General features: G+C 37.1%; 1 protein-coding gene and 1 long non-coding RNA gene across 2 annotated transcripts in view; one reads left to right on the top strand and one right to left on the bottom strand.

The window, feature by feature from the left end:
* Nucleotides 1–4,109, top strand: part of LOC105107460 (uncharacterized) — a 4,995-nt gene extending 886 nt beyond the window's left edge. Inside the window, exons 2-6 of the long non-coding RNA XR_838882.1 lie at nucleotides 204–272; nucleotides 441–529; nucleotides 2,147–2,272; nucleotides 2,708–3,232; nucleotides 3,889–4,109. This is a non-coding gene — a long non-coding RNA (uncharacterized LOC105107460). The remainder of the gene's footprint in view (nucleotides 1–203; nucleotides 273–440; nucleotides 530–2,146; nucleotides 2,273–2,707; nucleotides 3,233–3,888) is intronic.
* Nucleotides 4,110–6,376: 2,267 nt separating this feature from the next.
* Nucleotides 6,377–10,170, bottom strand: LOC105107461 (putative disease resistance protein At4g10780). The gene has a single exon (XM_011001384.1). It carries the CDS (start codon nucleotides 9,734–9,736, stop codon nucleotides 6,419–6,421), a length of 3,318 nt encoding a protein of 1,105 aa, XP_010999686.1. The 5' UTR covers nucleotides 9,737–10,170; the 3' UTR covers nucleotides 6,377–6,418.
* Between the last annotated feature and the right edge of the window lie 235 nt (nucleotides 10,171–10,405).

Genomic DNA, 10,405 nt, shown 5'->3' with positions numbered 1-10,405 from the left:
TTCCTGCTTTCTCTCTTCTGCTCAATGGTGTAGCTCAATTGGAATTCAATTTATTGTCATTGGTTTTTTTATTATCTTTCAGGTTTCCCTTGTTTTTTCTCACCCCATTGTCGTTTGACAGTTGTTTTGCCATGTACTGTCCCTAATTTATTTTTTTAGAATTGAATTTAGCTCAGTGGTGTTATTTTCTGCTTTCTTTCTAGGGATTTTGGCTCTTTTGCTGGCGCGGCCACCTGATATTCCATGGCTTAGGTTGCGTGATGTTTTGCTAGGTTTGTTTCTTTTCAGAGACCCTGCAGGTTGCTTTTTCTTTTTTCAGGAAGGACTTTTTGATTAGGTTTAAGTGCATGTCTGAGCTTTCTCCTATTGTTTGGCTTGCTCACCTTCCTTTTTTTGTTTTATCTGATGCTTTTCAGTTACTGTTTGTATGATGTGTTCAGGAATGCTGTGTGTCTTTGATTGCCTTCGACAAGGCTCGATCGAATAGCCTTTGTCAAGGTTATGTGATTCTTCGGCTGGTTTTTCACAGGTATGGTGTTCCTTCACTGCATTCATTTTCATATGGCTAAATTTTCTTCAGATGGTTTCAATATCGGCTTTTCCTAGATCCATCTTTTTGTTGTTTTTTATTGTAATTTGTTTTTTATGTCGTTGAGGATGGTTGCATTTCAATCGTGGCCTCTTACTTACTTTTGTTCTATGTTTGCTCATGTGCTGTTCATTATCGGGCTATGCTGTTCTTCATTGTTTGCTGCATTTTTAGCTACAGTAATTTGTTTCATCGGTCAGCTCTTCGCTTGAGGGAATGAGGGTGTCATTTAATGTTTGTTAAAATTAGTTAAAGGACCCTAGAGTAATGCAGGGAACTGATGATAGCATGAATAGATGAAAACCAAACACATCAGATAAGACAACATGAGATAAACCCCTGCATTTTTAATGTTTAATTGGAGTTGAATTATTTAAATTTAATAAACATGACAATTATGTTCCTCCACGAGATCCCAATCTATCAAAATTGAGTTTCTTCTCAATATAAAGTGTAGGCTTATCCACTAAGGCAATTTTTTCCACATCACCCTCCAATTGTCCATGTTGTTTTGCGGCTCACAATAAATTAGGTGCCTGGAATACTTCAATTCGCTCCACTGCTGATGCCATCAATTTCGCTCTACGCAATGAAGTATGAACATGGCTGGCCAGGAGGATTTGTGGTTATATTAACAGATTAGCAGGTTGTTTCTTTGGTCTAGGTGTTTAGTAAAGGAGATGCTAGGGGAAATTATGAGGGTGGTCTTGGCATCCAGACTGCTAGAGAAGCTATCTTTAGATGGCAGCAAAAGAAATTCCTCTTAGGCATGCTAGAATTCCTACAGGCATTTGCAACTACCTTTTCCTCTCCTGTGCTTACATGTATCCAGTGCAGTCAAAGAATGATGAGTCACATATCAAATGGGGCCACAGTTGTCGATTCCCCCCCGTGTTCCTACAGACATGCAGTTGATAGGAAACTTATTGGACATTTTGTGCCTAACAAAAGTCACAAGTGATGGCTGACATGCTAATCTAAACTCATGAGATGCTAAAAACAACTCAACTTGATCGAATATAACCTGAGCATATTAGTCGGGAGGTGATGGCAAGTAAGATTTCTTAGTTGGAAGATGATTTCTTTCGACCCTCTTTCTTAGAGTTTAAAAACCTTGCTAGGATCTCAACCCAATGCTTAGAAATTCAAGCAACTGCCAACTCTTTCTCTGTTAACTCTGTTATGGCTTGATGTGATTTGCAACTCATGTTCATTTTTTTGTCTTAAAATATCAACTTTTTTGCTGATATCATGTTTTCTTTTAGGAAGGCTGGTTCACTACACGAATAGAGAATTAAGCAAAATTTTACAGGGTTTTGACCTAGCCTTTGCCACTAATTTAAGCAAAGATGTTGAGGAATGAGTTAATAGCATTATTGGGTGATAAGTGTGAGCTTAATTGCATATATAGACTAGCACTTCTTATTGACTTGACTACGTCATCTTTGATTTGGTGTTGAGCATGCCAACATGGTTAATAGCTTTTTTTTTTAATCCTTTTTACTGTTCTTTTGAGATTAATGCCCATTTCGCTCCATTTTTTTTTGTCCTTGGCAGCTGTTTGTTAGTTGCCTTTTTTACCTGGGCATCTTCGCTTGCATTTCCCCCTGCTGTTCTGCTCACTTCGCACAGGAACTGCTGAAGCTGCGTCCATAGATTGGCTACTCAGTCCTCAGTCATTTGGTTAGATTGCATTTTGTTGGCTACTTAGAATGGGTGGCCGACCAAAATTTTGTTTTTAATGAATCCTTTACAACACTATGTTCTTGTCATTGCATGGCAATAATGATATGAAGTCTCAAGGATTGATGGGAAAGAAAAGAAATATCTTAGCAATGATTATGCCGAATCCGTTCCACTATACAACTGATTAATTGAAGATGAAACAGGATTTGTGTCTGTCCTCAATAAGTAAGCTTAAAAAAAATTGATTTGGCCATGTTTTTCAAATAGGGATTTGATGATTTTGACATGATCAATAATGGATGCACCAAAGACAAATGTATATATCCAATTTCTCTTTGCATAAAAGCATCATTTTATGTTCCGTTTAGTCCTGCCAGAGTCATTCACTCCCTTTCTCTTTGCAGTTTTAACTCTGTGTTCTACATCATATAGGCTTATCAGCTGCAACAAGATTCACAAGAATTTGCATTGGTGCATGAGAGGTTGATATTCAGCATCACCATAACCTCCTCTGAAGAATAATCTGACCGCAATTCTGGATCGACCAACTCTGAAAGACCTCCTCTCTCTTGCAAAACATGGGCATGGCAGAATCCCAGATAAATCCAAATAAGGATGCTATAATGTACTCAATACTGTAAAATGAGTATAGGAAGTTCAGCAGAAATATGGAACGACAAATGCAGATATAAGTTCGGCAGGAACCAAAAAAGATTAGGAAACGAGATGGCTGTCTTCTGCAGAATATGAGGATGAATAGTTTGAATATTTGAGGAAACATTACACGCAATGATGCAAAATTGACAAGAAACACGAGGTTGGCCAGTTCACGTACAGATACAATGTGACGTTTTGCAATGAGTATTAAATCAAGAATAGCATCAAATGTTTTCCAATGAGCATCAAACAAGGAATGAAAGAGAATGCTAGACAGTATAAGCTTACTCAGTCAAGAAGGTAAACAAACTCATCCTTTGGCCTGTAGTTTTTGTTGATCTTACCACTTACAATTTCCAAAGCAACAACTCCAAAGCTACAAACATTTTCTTTGCTAGTTTAGCAGCCACGCATTGCATGCTCAGGAGCCATATAACCGGGAAAAAAAAGGTGGTTAAACTCGCTACATAATCCTTGGTTTTTCACTTGATTTCACGGGTACATGCAATTGTTCTGCATGACTAGTACCCAAGCATTAATTGGTTTCCTCCAACAAAACATCATTCCTATCTCATTCACAAATTCACGGTTTCCTTGCTTAGACTTTGAGGAAAGCAGCATCACTGCAATCACACAGTTCCATCTCATAGTGAACGCTGTGTTCAATAATTAAAAGTTCCCACCTCACGATCGAGTTGTAAGAATTAGCTTGCATCCCTTCACTTTGATAGGAATTCCCACCTTATCAGAATCAATGATAAGCCCTTTTTCTTTGTCCTGTTTGCAATGATCAGCCCCACTGCCTGGAAACCACCAAATAAACTTCATGCACTTTCTGCTTTATTTATTCACACTAATTATTTAACGTGTTTACATTACGCTGCTTTAACCCTTGAGTTTATTGTTAGATGGTAAAACAAAAGTGTTATGCTAATATAACATATTTCGGTTCTCAGGTCAGCACCTAGCATGTCTCCTTCCTTGTAAGAGAGGGCTCTGGCAGTACTTCCCATCTGGGCATACCGTAGCTTGTTGATCGTATTGGCTTTTGCACTTGCAGGATCGAGAGGAAAAAAAAACAAAAATACTTAGACGACCCATGTCAGTTGTTGTATGAGATCTGGTTCATATAAAAATAAAATATGATGAAATCTTTAAATCTTAATTCAACATTTTGTTATGGTTTCATACTTTGAGATTATTGGAAAATTGTAGCTGTGATTGTGTAGACTGGCGTTATGGGATTGTGTAAAAATTGATACGAGGCTTAATATGTGGAAATCAAGATGTAGTCTCCAATATAATAATTAAATATTTAAATTAATTATTTAGTATATTAAAAATTATTGATTCACCTTACTTGTGAAAGATCTCAAAAGCAAATATCTAAAGAAATTATACTAATATCCTGCGGATAGAATATAAAGATTATATAAATATAAAAAAAAATATTAAAAAACAACTTAAAAAAAAAACATTCAATTTATTTGATATACTTAATTTAGAATGTAATTCATAATCCTATATGTTTAGAAATATATGTGTAATTACTAGTCGATGCCAAACATAACATAGCTAATCAAATCTAAAAAAATTATCTAACCTTATTGTCAATCAATCGTTTCAACCCAACCGGTCGATCAAAACTATCCAAGATAAACTAGTAAACTGAAATTTACCAATCGGTCTTCCAAATCAAAACATACCAAATGATCTACTAGTTCTACCCAATCGTTGCACCAGAATCAAACAAGTCAAAATGGTCAATCGGTTTAACTAATCGAAGTTTTTGGTCAAGAATTTCAGACTAGTTTTCCCTAGATAGCAGATTTCTTCAAAATTTTATCCAAACCTTAAAATTCCATAACAAATCAATAAACTCATAACACAACTAACCTATAACACTTCAATTAACCCATCCCATTATAATCAATCCATCAATTTATACCAAATTCATCAATTAATCTCTAAAATACAAATTGAAACCTAAACCTTAACACAAACCTTAACCAATAACATCAATTATAAACATTCATGCTTAAATCTTACCTCAGTAACTTAGTGTCTCAAGTTCTGTTCCCTTTCCTCCTCCTCCTCTTCTTCTCCCTTCTTTCTCTCTTTTCTCGATTCTCTCTCTAAAATCAGCTTTCGTTTTCTTTCTTTTTTGTCTTCTTTCTATTTATATTTATCAAGCTTTTATTCAATTACGTTGATGCTCTTCATCCATTTACACCTACTTTTAAGTCTTCAAAGCATTGTTGTCTTTTCTTATTTATTCTCTTCTTTTATTTTACAAAACATCACCAGTGCTGCCAAAGACAATTATCTCATCACTACCATATGAAGAAGGAACGATGTTCTGATAAATGTTGAAAATATGAAGAAGGATTCAGATATAGAAATAATTACTCATAAAAAAAGAGAAAAAATGGAAATTCTAGTTAAAATCAACTTATAGATACTGCGGAACATGCAGAAATGTATTTTGTCCAAACTAAAGGAAACCAATGTTGCATTTATAGAAGTTCATTGATTTCTAGAAGCAGGACATGGACAGTGTTGTTTTAGACATGAATGTACTTCGCTTCGGCAACATTTAAGGGACAAAATGCAGTCTCAAGTGATTATATTGACACTAGATGTTAAATTCTTAATTAATGGCTTGGAAATAGTAGGAGAAATGGAAAAGTTTTCTTGAATATGTTATAACAAATTAATATTTGAGTAATGATTCACAGTTTGATTGGTTGTTAGAACCTTAATAATCATGGAGTACAATATAGACATGGAGGAATACATATTTTGTTTTTGTTTTAGAATAAAATCATTTTTAAACTACAAAGAAACTAATTCACAATTTGATTGGTTGTACGTTAGAACCTTAATATTCACAATTCGAATATTTTGATTCACAATTGTTTGGTAAATCAGCATTAATTCATAGAAATGTGAGAACTTGTCGATCAAATACACACACACACACATTAAGGGCTCAAGAATGATATTATATTACACTCTATCAGTTCTTGGAGGCCTACAATATTAGGGAAACTCCTGCATGGTGGGAGACACGTCTCCACTTAAAAACAACTGCTACAATACTAGCTGAACCTAGGAAATGCCTTGGCAAATCAGAACCTTCTACAGTGTGATGTTTTGCAATGAGCATTAAACCGAGACTATCATCAAATGTCTTACAAATGTTTTCCAATCAGCATTAAACAAAGAATGAAAGAGAGTTTTAGAGAGTATAAACTTCCTCAGTCAAACCTCTAGCTATGCCTAGACAAATTTTCTGCCTGGAAGGCCAATCCATTTCAATCTGAACGTTGCATCCTTCACTGTAAATAATGGAAGATAAAAGACATCATACAAAAATTCAATTAAGTGGACACATAGCTTAAGGTTAATTCATTAAAATCCAATTAAAACAACAATGCTTACTTTTAATTTAATATTATATTAAGGGCAACGTCGTCACTCATCCTACAAAAACCTTACAAAGGGAAGAAGCACATCCTTAGCGTTAGGATGCTCCCACCACACTACTGACTCCCACCATTCTTTTGGTTCTACATACATTCTTTTAAGAGAAGGGGGAGGAGATGGCTGGCCATTTTCAAGCAACGGAAGACAAATTCCCATCCTCTTCAGCTTCTCACATTCTATAATCCAAATTACCTCGAGAGAATCGCAAGTCAGTTTTGCATTGCAAATACTTTTCAGTTCTGGTAATCCAACCAAGTGCAGAAGTCTTAACTTGGGGAGTTTGAATTCATTGTTGCTGCTTTCTTCACCCATAACCCCTTCTTCAGCTGATCTTGTTCCAACTATTATCTCCATTTTCTCACATTCTTCAACTGTAATCGCTTCCAGGTTTGCAAGGCTTGGCAGAAAGACAGGAGGGAACAACTTCTTCATGCTCTTACAGCCAGAACAATGAAACCTTTTAAGACCAGAAAATATACCGTTGTCAGATGGCAAAGGTAGTGGAGCAGAGCAGTACCAAGAAGATAAAACCAAGCTCTCCATGCTATTGCAACTACTAATATAGATATACTCCAGATCAGTTGCATACTTTATTAGAGAGGAAACATCGCATAAGCTTTTTGCATCATCACATTCATCAATGGTCAGTTGTTGAATGTCCTCTGGGAACATGTCCCGAAAATCTCCGTCTCTGATACTCAATTTACTCAAAAAAATTACTTTATTTTTGTCATGTTCATAATGATTGTGATGTAGCAGTCCTACAACAATTTTATATTTTTTTAGCAATCGGGTCTTATCTCGAGAATTGAGATACTCCACAAAGTCAGAGCAACCTTCAAAATGGCATTCCAAAGTTTCCAACTTCCTCAAGCATCCTACTTCCTTTCCTTTAACTGTTATTGGAGAATATAATGGAAATATAAAACGATTGTCAACAACCGAATCCTCCAGTAACACAAAGACTTGCAGGTGAGAGAGTTTAGGTAACAACCCACTAGGAAACTCCTTTTCACCACATCCATCCATTATAAGATAACTCAGGTTGCATAGACATTCCATGCCTTGAGGCATCTTTTCAAGTGCCAAAGAACCAGAGAGATCTAACCTCTTCAGTGCCCTGAGCTTTTCTAATGACGGTACATGCCTTAACATTTTACAACCAATGAGCAGTAATGCAGTGAGATTCACCAATTCAGAGACAGAATCGGGCGGTTTTGTGATACCTGTACAAGACAGATCAAGAACCTTGAGCCCATGCAATTGCTCAAAAAATGAATCTGCAATAAGCACCAGTTGATTTCCGCACAACAATAGAGTTGAAAGACTGGGACACCTTGGTGAATGGCCGGAAGGAATTTTTTCAATTTGGTTATGCATCAGTGAAACTCTTATAAGATTCTCTGTCCACTCCTCTGCACCTGGCAATTCTCTTAACTGTTCACCTGCTTTAACCATGCCTTGAGAGTTCTCTTGCTGTATTTGGATGGCCATGTCCCTAATCAAGTCATGCATCTTGACGTATCTTTCATCATCACCCCATTTCTCAGCACTTTCCAATAGGCAGACTCTTTCAAGTTTATTCAGCATCGAGTGGCCTTTGTTAAATTCTGCCTCCCTACTCTTCAGCCCTTTTATCACTCCCTCGTCAATCAAATAAGCTATCAAATCCTCTCTAGGGATCATGAAGTCTTCCGGGAATAATGCACAGTACAAGAAACATCGTTGCAGTTCTGACTCCTTTAAGTGCATATAACTAAATCTTAATATTTGGAATACCTCCTCATCCATGTCCTCCAGCCGAACTCTTGATTGTTTCAACTCCTCCAAAGCATTCCTCCACTCACATATATCATCCACTCCCCTCATGGTTCCGGCCATTGTTTTAATTCCTAGAGGCAAACCAGCACATTCTCTTGCCATAGATTTTGCAATTTCTTCCACTCCTGGAGGAATACGTCCAAGTATCTTTGTGAACAGAGCCCAAGCTTCTTCCATTGAAAGAGGCTCCACTTTGATTGTCTTCTGGCAGAACATCCGCTGACAAACTCCAAGTGATCGAGTTGTAAGAATTAGTTTGCATCCCTTCACTCTGATAGGAATTCCCAACTTATTATAATCAAAACAGTCCCACAAATCATCTAAGATGAGAACCCACCGTTGTTTCTCAGTTAATGCTTTTGACAGTTTTGCAGCCCTTTTCCTCTCGTTGTCTTCATTTGAAAGATCTAAATGAAAGTCTCTTGCAATAAGATTCTGCAATTTATAAACACTAAAATCCTGCGATACCGTGATCCAGTGAACATGAGGAGAAGTGCCAGGTTCTTGTAGAAGCTGATTGTAGATATGTGTGAGCAATGTTGTTTTGCCCACACCCCCCAACCCGTAAATGCCAAGACTTAATGAGGCTTCATCATTCATTATCCACGACCAGATAGCATTCTTATTATTTTCAAACTCTCCACCTGTTAGCTCTTCAGTTAGAAACATATCTCGTCCGATCTCATCGCCATTACGTTGAAGAGCTTCACGAGAGCTATGTCTCACAACAGGCTGCCCAGGTTCTCCAACCATGTTGACTAGTGGGGTACGTAGTTGATCATGATATCTTCCATGGGTAAGACATGGTGGATCAGTTGGTTGGGAAGAATCTTCTTGAAGCTCATCGTGATTAACAAGTGGCCTCTCATGAGAACTACCTCTTACAACAGGCTGCCCAGTTACTCTCTCCAGATGTTGCCCTTGTGGTGCCACATTGTCGACTTCAACATGTAAGCTAGTAGGTAATGGATCTCCTGGAGTCTCATTTGCGTTGCCTGTAAGCCCTCCAGAAGAGCTAGCTCCTGCACCAGGCTGCACAACTCCAGTCCCATTCTCTATATCATCCTCCATTACATTATTGATCTCTTCCAAAAATCTTTCAAGTGCTTGACCCATTGTACCTGGTGCTTGTATCCTTCCCGTGTCTCCTGCCAAATTGTCGACTTCATTGTTTTGTTCTTGTAGAGTGGTTGAAATGGAAGTTTCATTAAAATTGCTTGAACTTGCTATGGTTTTATGTCTTTTGTTGCCACCATGCACAACTTGAAAAGCTGCTTCTTGAACGTCTTCAGGAACTTTGTCACAAATTGCAACACCACGCCCTCTGACTTGAGACAAATGCAATTTGATCCTCGAAACGGAAGTAGCAGCAGCAAATTTATAGCCACAAAATGTACAGTTGAAAGGACCATCATCCAGCTTCTCAACAAAATCCCAAAATGGATCCCTCTGTCTAGCCATTTTCACCGCTTTCTTCTTTGGCCCTTCAAACATCAAATAAAAAATTGTCAAAAGTAGTTATGGGAGTTAGTTGAAGATGGTTACACTGAACCAGAATCAACATGAGAAGAGGCAGCAAGGAGTAATGCAGAAAGACAAACATTGAGAGAATCAAAGAAGAAGGATAATAAGGTGTTATTCAATATTTATCAAGGACTTGATGAAACAACTTTTGAGATGGTGGCACCAGCAAAGACATCAAAAGAGACATGAGAAATGCTTAACAAGACTTATAGTGGAGTTGAAAAGACAAAAAGGATATGGTTGCAAGCATTGAGAGGAGACTTTGAGAAGTTGAGTAAAGAAAATAACGAGACAGTTTCAGATTACTTCACAAAAGTAATCTTTGTGGTTCACCAGAAGAGAAGGAATTGTGAAAATATTGATGATGTTTGTGTCATGGAGAAAATTTTGAGGTCTCTGGATTCAAAGTTTGATCATGTGGTTGTAGCAATTGAAGAATCAAAGAATTTGAAAGTCTAACAGTAAAAGAATTAATGGGATCTCTGCAAGCCTATAAGTAGAAAATTGATAGAAGAGGAGAAGAAAGATCTCTTGAACAAGCATTGCAGACAAAGTTAACTGTGAAGAATGTTAATGAATATGGCGGAGGAGCATTTCAAAGAGGAAGGTTCATTCATAGAAGAGGAAGAGGAGGAATAT

This window comes from Populus euphratica, unplaced genomic scaffold (assembly GCF_000495115.2).
Source record: "Populus euphratica unplaced genomic scaffold, PopEup_1.0 scaffold161.1, whole genome shotgun sequence".
Classification (NCBI taxonomy): Eukaryota; Viridiplantae; Streptophyta; class Magnoliopsida; order Malpighiales; family Salicaceae; genus Populus; species Populus euphratica.
Note: the sequence above shows the minus strand (reverse complement) of the source record. Positions and strands in the feature narration are given on the sequence as shown.

Bases quoted from the DNA above. Each gene is read 5' to 3' on its own strand.
- LOC105107461 (XM_011001384.1), bottom strand. From the start codon at position 9,736: ATGTTTGAAGGGCCAAAGAAGAAAGCGGTGAAAATGGCTAGACAGAGG.